This window comes from Panthera leo, chromosome B3, assembly GCF_018350215.1.
Source record: "Panthera leo isolate Ple1 chromosome B3, P.leo_Ple1_pat1.1, whole genome shotgun sequence".
NCBI lineage: Eukaryota > Metazoa > Chordata > Mammalia > Carnivora > Felidae > Panthera > Panthera leo.
This window is the reverse complement of record NC_056684.1, coordinates 72,289,899-72,307,413: the sequence shown is the minus strand read 5'-3', so window position 1 is coordinate 72,307,413 and position 17,515 is coordinate 72,289,899. Positions and strand designations below refer to the sequence as shown.

At 38.1% G+C, this 17,515-nt stretch overlaps 1 gene segment (V, D, J or C); it reads right to left on the bottom strand.

The window, feature by feature from the left end:
* LOC122222312 lies at window positions 1-673 on the bottom strand. The segment is given in 2 exon segments: window positions 1-459; window positions 583-673. Coding segments are annotated over 2 exon segments (381 nt in total).
* Between the last annotated feature and the right edge of the window lie 16,842 nt (window positions 674-17,515).

Genomic DNA, 17,515 nt, shown 5'->3' with positions numbered 1-17,515 from the left:
TCTATGCTCTAGCCATTTGTATGACTTTTGTATCAAGCAGACACTGAGGAACAAACCACCATACACTGTGCTGGAACCAGAGTGGATCAGTCAGAGACGCTCAGCATCTGGGCCCCTGTTCTGCTCAGAGTTTGCGCTCAGCTCCCCCTGCAGACTCTGTCACTGTGTCCGTCAGGGCACAGTAGTACACAGCCGAATCTGACACTTGCACTGAGGATTTCTCCAAGTGGAAGGTTTTGGATTTCCTGTTGTAGGTGGCTTCAAAACCTTTGTGACTTCCCTTCTCCGTGTCCCTAAAGGCTTTCAGGAGGAGCTGTGGACCTTCTCTGGGATACTGGACATACCAGAAAAGAGTGGGGGTCCCTGTTGTTGAATAAGTACAGTTTATAGTCAGGTACTCCCCTTCGGAGAGAGTCACTGGGCCTTCCATCTGGGTCACTGAGTCTCCGTGGGTTTGTCCTGGGAAAAAAGAAAAGAGACCTGTGTTACCTTGGACATATACGTCCTGGATAAATTTATACTTACATGTTTTGCTGACAGAACAGAAGAAAGAATCCAAATTTTAAGAGGCATTTTACTTACCAAGCAACAAGAGTACCACAGTCACGAAGCCTGGAGAAGAGTTCATCTCTAGAGTGTCACCTAGCTAATGTGCTTCATTCTTAGCAGGAAGAAGCATTGGAGAGACAGAGCAATGATCAGTGGAAACCCACATTTCTCAGGAAAGGTGTTTGTGTTAGGAAGCTGCACCCCCTGCTGGACAGGGACTGAAACGGGATGCATGGTGGCCAGAGTCCTCCCAGAGTCAGCAAGATGTCTTTGTCCCTGACTTTATGAGGCACATGGCAGTCTTCAGGTGGCACTTGGAAATCTGAACAGCAGCAATCCTGACCTCTCAGGTCTATTTTGTTCTTAGGTCACTACCTAATGTGGAAGTTCTTTAACAGAGCATCCCAGAGCATTATTTCTGTAGCTGAAGATAACAACCTTCTAACACATTTTAATTCTGTACTTTATGTTTTCACGTATCCACTGTGGGCCAGCCTATAATCCACTGACTGCCAGAAAATGGCTGGGATTGAATACAGAGAAAGTAATAAGAAGTCAAGTCATTACTGAGTGGTTCTGTGTTTTTCAACACTGTACCCCAATGTTAGAACAGTGGCTGTCCTTTTTTAATATTCACTAAATATTTTTTTAATGTTTATTTATTTTTGAGAGAGAGAGACAGAGGCAGAGATAGAGTGTGAGCAGGGGAGGGACAGAGAGAGGGAGACACAGAATCCAAAGCAGGCTCCGGGTTCTGAGCTGTCAGCACAGAGCCCGACGTGGGGCTCGAACTCACGGACCGCGAGATCCTGACCTGAACCAAAGTCAGATGTTTAACCGACTGAGCCACCCAGGCACCCTAATACTTACTAAATATTTCTTAAACAGAAATAATGAACATGTGGCCTTTATCTGAAATATAGTATTTCTTGGTCCTAAAATAATACCAATTGTAAGGATTACTATCTTCTTAACAAAAGCTTTCAGAAGAAAAGTCACCCTATTTTGTAAACAAATATTTTAATAGTCAAATATTCCCGGTTTTCCAAACCAGTAAAAAGTGAATATATGAGTTCTAGACAGAAGAAACGTCATAAATGAAGTTGTTGAATCCCTATTGAATGATCTGAGATTCTCATTCTCTCACTGTTTGTTGATGTAAATATAAGGTGGCTGTTAAATGTGAAATGGGCAACAAATACTAAACCTATACTATTAACAAGTTTTAGGCTCAAAGATGCTTCTGACTGCCATCCATTTGTTACATTTTCTTGCCAACCTTGAATGAAATAATTTCTCCCCACAAGGTAAGGGATCAGGATTATGAAGATAAAGTTCTGGAGAGGGACACATCTTCTGTAGCTCTGTACACATGTATCTCTAAACACAGAGACAGAAGCTTAGCTCACACTCTCTGTTGAAGGCCACTCTCCATGGATTCACATCAAGGAGCTTCATGAGTCCAGAGACAACATTGTAGTGGTTTCCCACATGCAGAGGGGAGTAAGAAATTCAAGAGTGGATATTGTTTTGGTTCACGTGTCCCTTCCCTTCCTCTCCACTTTCCAAGTCAAATTGTCACAACCGGCCTCAAAACTATGCTAGGAAGGAATTTGGGACAAGCAGCTATCAACTTCTATACAGGTATGGCAGGGAGAATGCCAGATAGACTGGGATGACACTGGTTTGAAAATAAGCAGGATAGCACGTGGATACAGAAAGTCGTTATCTACACTATCAAAAAAAAAAACAAAAAACAGTTTAAGCCAATGAGAACCTAGAGGAAAAGTGTTTCACATTTTGAGTGACACCAGAAGACTTGTACAACATTGAGAACAGAGATCTCTTAAATTTGGATTTTTAATGGCTTTATTGATTTGTAACTGACATAAAAATAAACTGCACCAATTTAAAGTGAGCAATTTTATAAGATTTAACATATAAATATATATATATTTGTGAAGCCATCACCACAGTCAAAGTAATGAACATATGCATCATCCTCAAAAGCTTCCTCATGTCTCTTTGCAATCCGTCTCTCAACCCTCTCCCACCCCCATTTCAGGCAACACTTCTGTCATGAATAGTTCACATAATTTATAATTTTGCATAAGCAGAATCACATGTACTCTTTTGTCTGCCTTCTCCTCAGCATAGTTATTCTGAAATTTTTCCATGGTTGTAAGTATCAAAAGTTTGTTCCTTTTTGTTGCTAAGTAGCATTCTATTACAGAGATATAAAAGAATTTCTTCATTTATTCACCTACTAATGTACATTTTGGTTAGTCCCATTTGGGGGCTGTTAAAAATAAAGCTGCTGGAGACTCACAAATGCAAACAACAAACTGATGGTTGCTAGAGGGAAGGGGGTGGGGAATGGGCAAAATGTGTGAATGTGAGTGGAAGATACAGGCTTCCACTTATGGAATGAATAAGTCACGATGATAAAAGGCAGAGCATAAGGAATAGAGTCAATGATATTGTAATAGTGTTTTGTATGGTAACAGATGCTAGCTACACTTGTGAACACAGCAAAATGTTTAGACTTGTCAAATCACTATGTTGTATGCCTGGAACTAATATAATGTGTGTCAACTATCCTCAAATAAAAATATATACAAATAGGACAGACCTTGTTTTCTTCTAGCTGAGTATTCTCAATTACTAGCTAAACAGTGCATTAAAAACTCATCATGCAATTACAAATTCTGTATCTTATTCAGCACACCATCATCATACATTAGAATATTTATTCTCACAAAGACGTTATACTTTCATGTCTCTTTTAAACTACATTTTGTAAGGCACTGATGTATTAAAGATATAAAGTGATTCCATTATGAGGTTAATATTCCTATGCATGCTTGAAGATTTGGGGCCTACATGAATGCATGGAACAAATTCCTTATTCTCAACTCAATTTCAGCACCTGAAATTCCACTCTAAAGAAGAACATTCCCCTTAGAACTAATAAATGAATTCAGCACAATTGCAGGATGCAAAACCAACACGCAAAACTCCATTGCACTTCCATCCACTAACAATAAATCATCCAAAAGGAAATTAAGAAAACATTTCCATTTAAGGGACACCTGGGTGGCTCAGTCAGTTAAGTGTCCAACTTCAGCTCAAGTCATGATCTCATGGTTTGTGGGTTTGAGCCCCATGTCGGGCTCTGTGCTAACAGCTCAGAGCCTGCAGCCTGCTTCAGATTCTGTGTCCCTCTCTCTCTGCCACTCCCTCACTTGTTCTCTCTCTCCCTCCCACCCTCTCTCTCTCTCTTTTTCCTCTCTCAAAAATAAACATTAATAATAATTTTAAAAAAAGAAAATATTTCCATTTACAATAGCATCAAAAATAATAAAATGCTTGGGAATAAAATTAAGTACAGGGACTAAAGAATGTATGCTGAAAATTATAAGACACTGCTAAGAGTAATTAAAGAAGACACAAAGAAATGGGAAGACATCTGTGTTCATGGATTGGAAGACTTAATATTGTTAATATGTCAATACTACAGAAAATGATCTATACAGTTAATGCAATTCCTGTCAAAATCCCAAAGGTCCGTTTTGCAGAAATAGAAAAATCCACCAGAGATTCATAAGGCGTCTCAAGGGACCCCATATAGTCAAAACAATCTAGAAAAAGAAGAATAACTTCCTACACTTCTTGACTGCAACATTTGATACAAAACTACAGTAATCCAAACAGTGTTGTGTTGGCATTAAGACAGACATATAGACCAATGAAATAGAATAGGGAGTGCAGAAATAAATCCTTGCACACATGGTCAGATGACTTTCAACAAGGGTTCCAAGACCACGTCATTGTGAAAGGACAGTGTTTTCAACAGATGGTGATGGGAAAATTTCAGATCCACATCACAAAAAAGATAAATGGGACCCTAACCTTACACCATATACAAAAATCAACACAAAATGAATAAAGGGCCTAAATGTGAAACTGAAACCAAAGACTCTTAGAAAAAAACGTGAAGGAAGATCTTTATGACATGGGATTTTGCAATAATTTCACGATTTTACACCAAAGCAGAAGATGCAATTGGACTATAGCAAAATTTAAAATGTCTGTGCATCAGAGGATACGATCAACAGGATGAACAGGCCACCTGTGAAACTGAAGAGAGCATTTGCAAATCATATATCTGATAAGGGGTTAACATCCAAAATATGAAAGGAGCACTTACATCTCAACAACAAGAAACCAAACAACCTAATTTAAACAAAGGTAAACCCTAAGATATACTAATGACCAATTAGTACCTCAAAAGATGCTAAACATCACTACTCATTAGGGGAATGCAAAACCACAATCAGATACCACCTTACAGTAGTAAGGATGGCTACAGTTAAAAGAAAAAAATAACAGGTGATGACAAAGATATGAAAAACTGGAATCCTTGTTTACTGTTGGTGAGAATGTAAAATGCAGCTTCTGGGTTAAACATTATAGCAGTTCCTCAAAAAATACAGATCAAATTACCATATGATCCACCAATTCCATTTTGGCACAGACCAACCAAAATTGAAAGCATTTGGGAATATACTGCAATTACTGAAATTTTTACATGCCCACATTTATAGCAACATTATTCACAATAGCCAGCAAGTGGAAGCAATTCAAGTGCCTATCAGCAGATGAATGGGTAAACAAAATGTGGTATTAGATACAATGGAATATTATTCAGCCTTCAAAAGAAAGAAATTCTGACAACATGGGACGACATAAATGAACCCTGAGGCCATTATGCTAAATGAAATAAGCCAGTCACAAAAAGTCAAATACTGTATGACTCCATGCACATGAGGTATGTAGAGTAGTCCAATCCATAGAGACAAGAACTAAAATGTTTCCAGGGGCTGAGAGGAAAGGAGAAATAGGGAGTCATTATTTAATGAGTAAAGAGTTTCCGTTCTGCAAGATGAAAAGTGTCCTGGAGATGGATGGTGCTGATGGCTGTATAAAAATGTGAATGCACTTCACATCACTGAACTGTACACTTAAAAATTATTCACATGGTAAATGGAATGTTAGGTGCATCACAATGAAAATATTTTTTGATTTAAAAAATGCTTATTGGGGTTCCTGGGTGTCTCAGTTCATTGAGCTCAGATCAACCTGATTTTGGCTCAGGTCATGATCCCAGGGTCATGAGATCAAGCCTCCTATTGGGCTCCATGAGAGCATGGAGTCTGCTTAAGATTCTGTCTCTCTTTTCCTTTGCCGCTCTCACCTGCTTTTGCAAGCTTGCTCTCTCTCTCTCTGTCTCTCTCTAAAACACAAAAAATAAACTTTTGAAAATTCATGAAAATTAAACACACGCTTATTATTAAGATTTCTACTCTATACATCTGTTTTCCAAATGCAAATATAAGAGGGAGGCATGGTACAAGATCACCTATCAACCATTACCATTCAAATGTTAGGAAGCTGAGAACATGGGGTTAATGCCGAGGAGGAAATAGGAAAGAATGAAGAGTTTGGATTGTAGAACATTGAGCATAGCAGGCCTGCGGACACACAAAATGAGCCACTTGGCCTTAAATGCTTTTGAGGTGTGGTAAAGGACAAGAACAGAGAAAAGAAAGAATTCAAACTTGGCACCATCACAGTATACCCCTAGTACTCACTATTACTGACCATTTTATGGATAAGGCTGGTAGGGTTAGATAAGCCTACCTTTTAAGATTTGAATTTTTCCATGCTAGAGATGGTAATAAGGCCATTAAATGGAATGTGTTCTAGGCAGAAAATGTGTACAGAGTAGGCACTCATGACTTTTCTGGATAAATATATATATATATATATGTATATGTATATGTATGTATATATATATATATATATATATATATATATATACACACACACACACACACATATATATGTATATAAACATATATACATGTATATAAATATATGTATATTATATATATATGAATAAGTAACAACTTTTATTAAAAATCAACCTGCATTATTCTGTTAATATACTGCCTCCACTTGTACTTTCTTAATTTGAATATATGCATCTCTATTCAAGAGTGAATGGCTTTTACTGTGCTATCTTATAGATGTTGGATTAAGGTTAGGCTATCTCTATAAAAATCAAATTCATGGTCTAGACAATAAGAATATGCTGCAAAACATCAATACTTTGAAAGTTAGAAACTCTTAGCTATATACCATGGTGATTTTTAAATAGCCTTTTTTGTACTTGGAACACCAACTAAAAATGAATGTTAAGAAGAAAATTCAAATAATTATCATACACAGATAAAAATGTAGGAATCTAGAGGGAGAAATTCATTTGAAGATAAAGGTAAGAAACTTCAAAATAGAATGAAAAACATTACAAGTCCTTTATCAATTGAGAAAGATAGCATTTTTTGGATTAAAAAATAGGAAACAGATACTTTAAATGTTAATGTGGTTGTTAAGTGCAATTCCAACTTTCTTGTTTTCATTTTTGTTTCTTTGATTCTTTAATGGAGGGATAATGAGCAGAAGTAAAACAGGACATAATTTTTGACATTTATATTGAAAAATTACATTGATACTATTAAAATTACCCCCCCAAAAAAATACTTGGAAAACAGAAATAGTGATGAGTGATTGACCCTCACCAGTAATAAAGGTTTCTGTAAAACTCTCTTCTCAGGTTGGTATAGAAAGAGACAATAGATCAATGGGACTAAATAAAGCATGTGGAAACAATGAAAAGAGGAATTTCATATGATACATGATGGTGATTCATAGTAGGAAAACAGGATGCTTATTTACGTACAAATAAAGAGGCTTGTTTCTCTGTTGGAGACACTTCCACATGACCCTCAAAGACCGACTAATCACTGATCATTTGTGGAGAAGACTGGTGGGAGGCAGTCTTCTATGGACTATGGAATTTGAATTCACTCAAACGTTCACTATGGGATTTGAGCTCATTTGTGCAGAGGTGTTAATAAGGTGGAATGAGTGCTGGCACAAAGTTGGCCGCAGGGTAGACACTTCAGAAAGTGAACGTGAGTACCACTGACTCACAGCAAACAAACCTAGACTAGGTCATTGAATAGTATTAAACAGCATGATATATAAAAAGAGGAAACACATGGAGAGATTTCATAACCTTCCTTATTGAACACAATGCCTGGGGCATGATTACAGGAAAGCAGATACGTTACCCCAAAATATGCCTCCATCACATAAAAATTATTTTGAATTGAGGTGCCTGGGTGGCTCAGTTGGTTAAGTGTCCCACTTCAGCTCAGGTCATGATCTCGCAGTTCATGAGTTCGAGCCCCCTGTTGGGCTCTGTGCTGACAGCTCACAGCCTGGAGCCTGTTTCTGATTCTGTGTCTCCCTCTCTCTCTGCCCCTCCTCCTCCTCTCTCTCTCTCTCTCTCTCTCTCTCTCCCTCTCTCTCTCTCTCTCTCTCAAAAATAAACATTAAAAAAATTTTTTTAATTATTTTGAAATGAAGGCAATTAAGAACCAGTAAACTCAGAAAAGCACCTCAACCCCGCCGTTTTTCTGCCTAAAGGCAGAAAATAAATTCTCTTCTTTATTGGAGACAGACTCTTACCAGTCCAGAGATGGTACCAGAGAATCTGCAAATAAACTGTGTTAAACTAATCCTCACGTTCCTAGTTAAGGAAGGTAAGGACTAGCACACCTGGTTGAACTACCACTAGTCCAAACCGCATTGTCTTGCCAATTCCTCACAAACTTATTGTTTCTTCATCTACAAGATATAAAGCTACCTGCTCTAATCGCTTCTTCATGTCTTCATTTTCTTGTGAAGGCTCCCATGAATGTGAAAAAATTCAATAAAATTTGTATACTACTGTATAATCTGTCTACTGTCACTTTAATTGTTACACACAGTCAGGAAGCCAAAGAGGGTGGAAGAGAATTTGTCCTCCCATACATAATATATACTCCATAAATATATCTATTGAATGAATTGAGCTGAAAACCTGGCAGTTCAAACAAATTTTTACCGATTTTTCAGTCAAAACTTTTGGAAGTTTTTTAGCCAATTCACTAGCAAAATACAGTAGTCCAATGGCAAAGACATGATGTGGCAGTTCTTTCTCTCCAATATTTGGTCAAAACTTGTGTATGTCCAGTATTCCTAGGAGGCTCAGTCTGTTAAGCATCCGACTCTTGATTTTGGTTCAGGTCATGATCTCAGGGTGTTGAAATGGAGCCTCCCATCAAGCTCCACCCTGCCCTAGAGCTGGATTAAGATTCTCTCTCTTTCTCTCTGTCTCTGTCTCTCTCTCCCCACCCCTCCCCTGCTCGGGCTCTCTCTCTCTCTCCCTTAAAAAAAAAATGTTTTTTTGTATTATCACACATAAGGCAATGATTCAGGGATAAGGATGTTTTTGATGCATCATAATACTTACCTAGAGATACTTTCTTAGAGTCAGGTTTCCTTCTAACCCTACACCCGAGCTGCCACAGCCCTAGCCACTTCCAGTGTGGGTCAGCAAGTCCCTGCCTTGGACCCTATAGCATGTGGATGTATCAACAAGAGCCCTGGGGTTTGGGTACCTCCCTCCAACACGCTTCTCACTGTAGACTCCGTCAGTGCAGAGAAATACACTGGGGAGTCCTCTAGCTATGAAGCAGAGATGGCAAGATGGATGGATTTTCTTGTCTTCTGGAAATTCAATGAGTAACGACCTTCTGTGGCATTTTGTTGGCTATAAGAATCCTGACGAACAAGGAAAACCATCTTTCTGCTGCTGGACAGCTTGTACCACAATAGACTATAACTTAGATCACCTGGGTCACATGTGCATTCCAGGATGACAGCCCCCTTCTCCTGCATTAACATTGCTGGTGGGGCTTGAGTTACCTTCTGGGCAATATTGGATCCTGAAGGAAAAAACAAGGAATCAGAGGTTTCAGAGTAAGGGATGTGGCACAAGAAAATTGTATTTTACACGCTACTATCCCTCTCTCCCAAGGTACCCATACCACAGTGCCTATCTCCCCAGTTTTAAGGTCATTGAGGAGGCACGTTTCTACAGGGGCCATTCCTACCTACCACAATGAGGCCATGACCACTCTCAGAAGGCTGGACAGCAATATGTTTGTGTTCTTCCACTTAGATGGGAACTGTCTACTTCAATTTCAGGGCTGGGAACTGTGAGGGGAGCCTGCCAGGGTGAGGGAAGGATGGCTGGGTATCTGCTGCTGCCGCCCCAGAACAGGAAACAGGGGTTTCCTGGGGTAGCACGTTGTGTGGGTCACGTCACACTTCTCCCTGTACCAGCTGAGAGTCTCACTGCCCAAACATCCTTTCGCATTAAGCGACTCTTAACTTGGAAACAATTCCGTCTGAAAAAGAACTTGTAAAATTTAACACTGAAATGAAGCTTGATGGTTTAACTGTGATACGTTCATTCATCGCGTCTGTGATGAAAGTGGGTGGATGGCACTCACTTAAAAATACTACCTGTGATGGATTATGAAAACAACATAATATTAAGAATCATGTATGCACACTCTATGTTTTATCACCTAACGTAGAAATAAATCACATTTTGATAAGAAGGCAAAGTGTTTAGACACATCACTGTAGCTCTTTCAGTCTACCTGTTGTTATGTCAGTATTTCTCTTCTCTATCAGTATCTGTTCATGTCTCCCTGTTGGGGCCAAAAGCAGAAAAATCTAGTCACTCTTTGCTGAAGAGTTTAGACTGAAGCCCTCAGATAATAGATCCCGCCACTGAAGTCTCCTTCTCTTCACTGTTTAGTTTTGACAACTCAGCTCTGTTTAGAAAGCCCAGGATAGACATCAGAGTTTGGTCATTAGGTTAGACAACCTCTGAACTTATATTTTTTTATTACCTCAGTTGAACAACAGTGCACTTGATACCTTCTATTCTCAGTTCTGAGGAGACTAAACATAGGTGGCCGCATACACCTCCACAGGATTGCTAGTCATATGATATTTGATTGTAAATACACGTTCTCTGTGTGTGTGCATTAAAAGTAAGGTTATGGGGTTCCTGACTGGGTCAGTCTGTTGAACATGCGATCTTGATTTCGGATCATGTCAAGATCCCAGAGTCATAAGTTTGAGCCCCACTTTGGGCTCCCCGTGGAGGCTGCTTGAGATTCTCTGTCGCTCTGTCTCTGTCTGTCTCTCTCTCCCTCTGCCCCTCCCACACGCCCGGCCTCACTCTCCCTAAAATTATGAAAAGGAAGGTTGTGCCCTCAGGATATTCCTCAACATCATGGCAAATAGCAAATATCTATTGTCTATTAGGGTCGATCTCCTGATACAGTAGCCAAGGCTTAACATCCTTGTCTCAAAGTCCTTATAGCTTCAGCTACATCTTCAGAGTTTGTACTGCAGTCTCCATGAAATATGATGGAACCACATACAGTACAACTGTCCTGCTAAGTGATAGACTATAACTCTCTGGAAACACCTAACATTTTTCTACCAGCTGGCTGAGTAAATGTGAAATATTATTAATTTCTCCTCCTACTACTCAACTCTAACACATTTCTCAACGAAAGGAATCTCATGATTGTGCTTCTGTTGTTCAAGAAGTATCCTTGTCCAGGGTTAATCTTCTGGACACTCTTGGACCAGTTTCTGAATTAATAGATTTTTAATAATCGTATCTTAAACACTGAAAGGAACAATACCAGACTGGCCATTCAATTACCACTCCAGACTCCTTTATAAAATCCGATCACTTAGCAAAAACATTAATTCAAGTGGATATTTCTAGGGCATGTCAATTTACAAAAACTTACCTAGTCAGTGTTAGTCAATATATTTTTAATGCAGTTCCCAGCTTCCAAATACTATAAAGATGATGAAGTTCCTTAATGTTCTAACTTTCCTTAAGCCTCTCATGCATCTTATTAGAAAGGGACAGCAAATACATGAATTACTGGATGTCTTCATGCTATTCAAAAACTTTTTGTCATGAACAATGTCTCATAATACAAAAGACACTGCAGAAGCTAGGGGAAAATGAGGTCATCGTACTGAACACACCTTTCTGACCAAGGTTCTTATGCAAACGCTTCTGCCAGAACATAAAGACAAATCCACGGAAAAGTTCAGTAATTCCACTTTAGATGTTGCAACCGTGGCCTCAATTTTGTAAAGAATCACTGAAAATGATGATTTGTTGCATCCATGAGAACAAGATATATCAAACCTAGGACAACTGCCTGCTGGAGCCAAATGATCTGCACTGAACACTTGTAAAACTCTGCAGAGACCACGCATCACAGAAGGGACATATTGGTTGCAACATGAAACAAACACTGCTGTGGAAACTTTCTAGGACGATCAACACGGGGCTGTTCGTGCCTGTTCGTGTCTTGGAACCAACAAAATCCCATAAAATCTGGAAAGCTGGAATATGGTATGGAATTCTGTCCCAAGGAAGCGTTTGAGTATCTCCATAAGGAACTTACACAATTGCATTCCCTCCAGGAGCCATGAGTGTGTACTAGTTACAGCATTTCATTTATGACATGGATCGAGAACTCTCCCATCAGAAAATCACAGCAATCACAAAAAAAGAGCTAAATATCAAGTGGACTTTGTGTTTACTACCTGTGCCGTTTCTGTTAATTTCTCTGTAAGCAGAGCAAGTTTCTCTGGGACAATTAGGTAAGGTTTCCCCTCACACAGAAAATTCACCTCTACTATCACCCCCACCCCCAACCTTCTCTTATAGTGGAACAACAAATGGAATATTAAAAGTGAAATGGGGGGGTGCCTGGGTGGCTCAGTCATTAATCATCTGACTCTTGATCTTGGCTCAAGCCATGATCTCACAGTTTGTGAGTTCAAGCCCCCTCCACCGCCCCCCACCTTGGGCTCTGTGCTAACAGCTCTGAGCCTGCTTGGGATTCTGTCTCTCCCTCTCTCTGCCTGCTTGCTTACCCTCTGTCTCTCTCTCTCTCTCAAAATAAATACATAAACTTAAAAAAAAAAAAAAAACTGAAATGGGTTACTATAGCAGACACCCTGGAACTAGTGTGGCCTGGTACATGTTAGCCTTAGCCCTCAGGCCCTGCATCCTTCCCTCACGAAGTCCTGTGCTGTCTTACCATAAACTGCTCACTGCAGCCCATGTAGCTCAGATGTCCCAACCCACACATAGTCCAACCTTCACAAACAGAACTCGATCAATAAACCCTTCACACTTTTCCTTTCATCCCAGGCCCAGATTTTTCTCTGGCCTTTCATTTAATCATATCTGAACAAAACCCCAAAGGAAGATGTCCATGGAGTCATGTGAAATGACCTTATTAGGTATTATTTATTACCAGTTCAGTAGATAAACTACTAGAAATGGATCCTTGGTTACACACTTACCAACTCTTATGACATTATGGATCCTTCATTGACAAGAATGGAAAATGTTGCTCATATCAGAAATCTTAAACTGAGGTTCTTGAGAGAATCAGCAGAAGCAGACCATTCACAGAAGTGAGTGCTGACCCAAGAAACTTGAAACAAACATATTATTGCACGAAATAGACAACTCCGTCCAAGCCCATTTAGAAGAGAATTCTCTTTGATGGTTGGCACCACTGATTCTCATACTTTTCTTTTCATTCTTTTGTGTCTTTGTCCTTTTAGAAATATATTCCCACTTTAATGATAAATGTTATAATTTCTGAATTACCTTTGTTCTCTTACTAAGAAAATAACTTGTTTGAGTATAGCCTTTACCTGAGACAATACCCATCCTGATGCTATAGCTCAGCTCTGCAAAGCCACGGTTATTGAAACAAATGTAAAAACTTGTTGGACGTGTTATATTATGTCAACTCCTAGAAAAGCCAAATAATAAACATACCCCAACTAGTATGAGGACAGCGAATTTTAATCAATAAAATATGTCTTAAAATGGTGGAAAAATTTAGACTAGAATAGATATAATTAGACTTGTATAAATAACATGTCTCAACTTGAAAATATGAGTTGGTCTAACACACCCTTGAACCATTCCATTATTAATGGTTGTAGTGTTTTTCTTCTAGGACTATGAATTAAATCTCTAAAAGAGTCTAAACACTTGAAATTATGAGTTATTTTTATAAAAATAACTAAAAGTTAAAAAAAAATCAGAGATAGGGTGCCTGGGTGGCTCAGTCAGTTAAGCATCTGACTTCAGCTCAGGTCATGATTTCACTGTTCATGAGTTTGAGTCCCACATTGGGTGAACTCATGCCCAGCTTATGATGAGCTCGAGCCCTGCTTTGGGTGATCCCTGCTTCTCTCTTTCTTTCTCTCCTCCCTCTCCTTTCTCTCTCTTTCTGGCCCTTATGGGAGTCTCTCTCTCTCTCTCTCTCTCTCCCTCTCTCTCTCTCTCTGCCCCTCACTCACTTGCAACCTCTCTCTCTCAAAAAAAAAAAAAAAAAAAAGAACAAATAAAAAGATTCTTTTTTCTCAAAAAAAAAAAAAAAAAAAAAAAAAAAGAATCAGGGATAGGAAACACCGAGAGTAAGGAAGAGGCAGAAATCATGCAGGTGACCATGGCACGAGCTTCTTCTCACTAAGACGCCATTACCAAAAGACTATGTATTGTCTGGTTCTATTCATATGACATTCCTTTAAGATAAAAATATCAAAGAACAAACAAGGTGTGCAAAAAGTTATGGATGGGAGTCAGTGTGATTAGAAAGTTACAGAACAAGGGATTTGGCTGGAGCAATGAAGTCGTTCTGTATCATGATTGTATAATGCTCAGATGAATCTATATCACATGTTAAATTTCAATATTCATAGATATGACTCTAAATAAAAGTGGTCCACTTTCTATAGATTTTCCTTAATAAAAATCTAAAACACTGAGAAAATAAAATAATTGATGTGGTTTCTACTTTTCAACTGGCCTCTTAATACGTATATTATTTCCTCAGTTTAGAAAAGACAGCAGCAACCATGCCGACTGTAAGGGGCAAAATAATGGTAAATAAATAAATAAATAAATATCAGGTGAAAATGGAGAGAAAGAAAAACAAAATAGAAATAAAAACCTTGAAGGTATGATTAAGTTAAGGATCCTCAGATGGAGAGAGAATCCTGGGCCCAGTGGAGTCATATGCATACTTTTAAGAGGAAGTGGAGGGAGGTTTGCAGACAGGAGAAATCAATGAAACCATGGAAGCAGAGGTTAGAGCGATGTGGTCACAAGCCAAAAAATGCAGGCAGCAGCCAAAGCAAGAAGACGCAAAGAATAGTTTCTCCCTAGAGCCTCTAGAGGGGGTACAGCCTTGTTGGCATCATGATACCAGCCCCATGAAATTAATTCAACTTCTGGCCTTCAGAACAACAGAAGAAAGAATTTCTGTGATAAAGCCTGTGATAAGCTGTCCAGAGACAGTGGCAACAAATCTACCAACCATGATGAAGCTTTAAAGCCTGAATGTGTCTGGATCTAAGCTGTGAACTGACTCTGCATACTCTGGCTAGTGTTTTTTCTTCCGTTGGATACATTCTCACTTAAGTTTGAGAAAGCAGTTGAGCTAATAGTAACTGCACCTTCTCTCTCTTCTAATTCGGTTTAAGAAGGAAGAAAACAGTAAAATATAAGCTGTGCTTCCCTCTGACTCCTTATCAGGCTTGGAGGAAATGGAACAATCAAGAGTTGCCTTCCTTCTACTGCACAGGAGCCAACAGTATAACCAAATAATCAAATAATAAAAGCTGATTGAGGCGTTGGGCTACAATACCAACCTTTCTTATTCAAATATTTTAAACCTAATTTAACCTAATGACTTTCCCTACAACAACAAACCAGTTAGCTTATAACTGACCACCATAACTCAGCCAAGAGGGATCATTCTCATCATACCAAATCACCAATTGTATCCATCTTTAGGAAGAATATGAGATGTCTTGAAAATTAGCCTGCCATTGAGCCGGGGTGGGAGAATTAGGAAAATAATTATTTATGCAAATTCTTTCCTTATATTGATTCTATCTTCAACACTAAAAGAATTACCTTTTTTAAATTTTTTTTAATGTTTATTTATTTTTGATATAACACAAGGGGTGGGGGGAAGAGTAGAGAAAATAGCCTGCCTTTGACCAGGGGTGGAAGAATAAGGAAAATAATTATTTATGCAAATTCTTTCTTTACAATGATTCAATCTTCAACACTAAAAGAATTACCTTTTTAAAAAAACCTGCACAAGGATTGTCTAATTCAGTCAAAACATGGAGATGAGACAGGGAAATTTGTAGCCGGCTATCTCTATAATAAACGCTAATCTAAATGTCTTCTGCAATCCACTAGGAAGACTTAAGTAAGGTGCATTTATATAAATGTATATGAAAACTTTTCCCACATATCCCAGGAAAAAGGATTCCAATCATAAGGAACAATAAAAATTAAATGTCTAGGAAGAAGTTTTTTTTTCCTTAAAACAATTGAGCTTTATTGAAAAATACATAGATCAACAGAAGAAAATACTATGTTCTTCAATAACCAAATATAGGCTGTTAAGTGTTTATTCTTCACACATCAACTTATACATTTAATTTACTCGCAAGCTTAAAAAAAATTCTAAATACATAGCAGAATTCACCTTTCCTTTCTTTAATAAACATCTACTGATGATCAACTATGTAAACAAGTTTGTGCTATATAATAATGATTGAAAGATACAACTTTCCCTTCTAAATTATATGAGTGTAGATGTGAAAACGTACTAACACAATTTTGAAAAGAGTCTAATTCTCAGTCATATTCTTGAATAAATCACCTCTACTTTTAATTTCTCTCAAATACACATAAAATACATACCATCACTAGACTCTCAAGAAAATCACAGGTCACATTATCTCAAAAAGAAAATAATCAGGGGTTCCTGGGTGGCTCAGTTGGTTAAGCGTCTGACTTCGGCTCAGGTCATGATCTCACAGTTAGTGGGCTCGAGCCCTACATTGGGCTCTGTGCTGACAGCTCAGAGCCTGGAGCCTGCTTTGGATTCTGTGTCTCCCTCTCTCTTTGCTCCTCCCCCATTTATGTTCTGTCTCTCTCTCAAAAATAAATAAACATTAAAAAATTTTTTTTAAGAAAATGATCAGAACACATAGAAAGAGGACTGCCAAATTTTGCAAAAGATAGAAGAAAATTAAAAATATAGTGACTTCTGAAAATCTCTCACTGAGCTATTTAAAAGCAGGTGTTAGAGGACAAGACTCAATTCAGGATATAACATTGAGTGAAAAAAATCAGAATCCAAGTTATATTAGAATTTAAGAAGAGAGCAAAACAAACAATAATAAATTAGCTTGGTACACAGTTATCAATTTCAAACTTTGGTTATTACATATTTTCTATATTTAACATGTACTGTTTTATAACAAGTCAAAAATAACATCTGCAGATTGGAAAGACAAGAGTTGAAAACTAATCTATGATAGGAATGTGATAATTTACCAAGGAGTTGTTTGTATGACAGGAGTCTGAACAGCAAATGTAAAGTCAGCTTTAAAACCTGAATTTCAAAATAAAACATTACTAACTCCTTTCAAAAATCCAATAAGCAGCAATAATTCAACAAAATGTTCTAACCCTGTCTGGGTCCTCTCAATCCCAATAGTCTTGTGTTACATTTTTATGTCTAACACATTAGCTTTCAGAATGCTGGTCTATATATCTTACCATGTCTTAAGTTATGAGAAATTTTAATTTCAGATTATCTTCTGTGTTAATAATCAGATATTGAATCAGTTAAAACTTCACATGAAAATGTTATTCTTTTCCATTGAAGCTCTTATCTTTATCTTAAATTTCTATTTCAAAGCCTACGGATCTTTGCTTTCTCATGTGGCAGCAAGTTCCAAAATCAGAGATTCTAAACATTTTAAGAACTAACATCCCTCCAATATGCTTTAGGCAATGTGCACATACACACTTTAATTTTGAAACAATTTATTG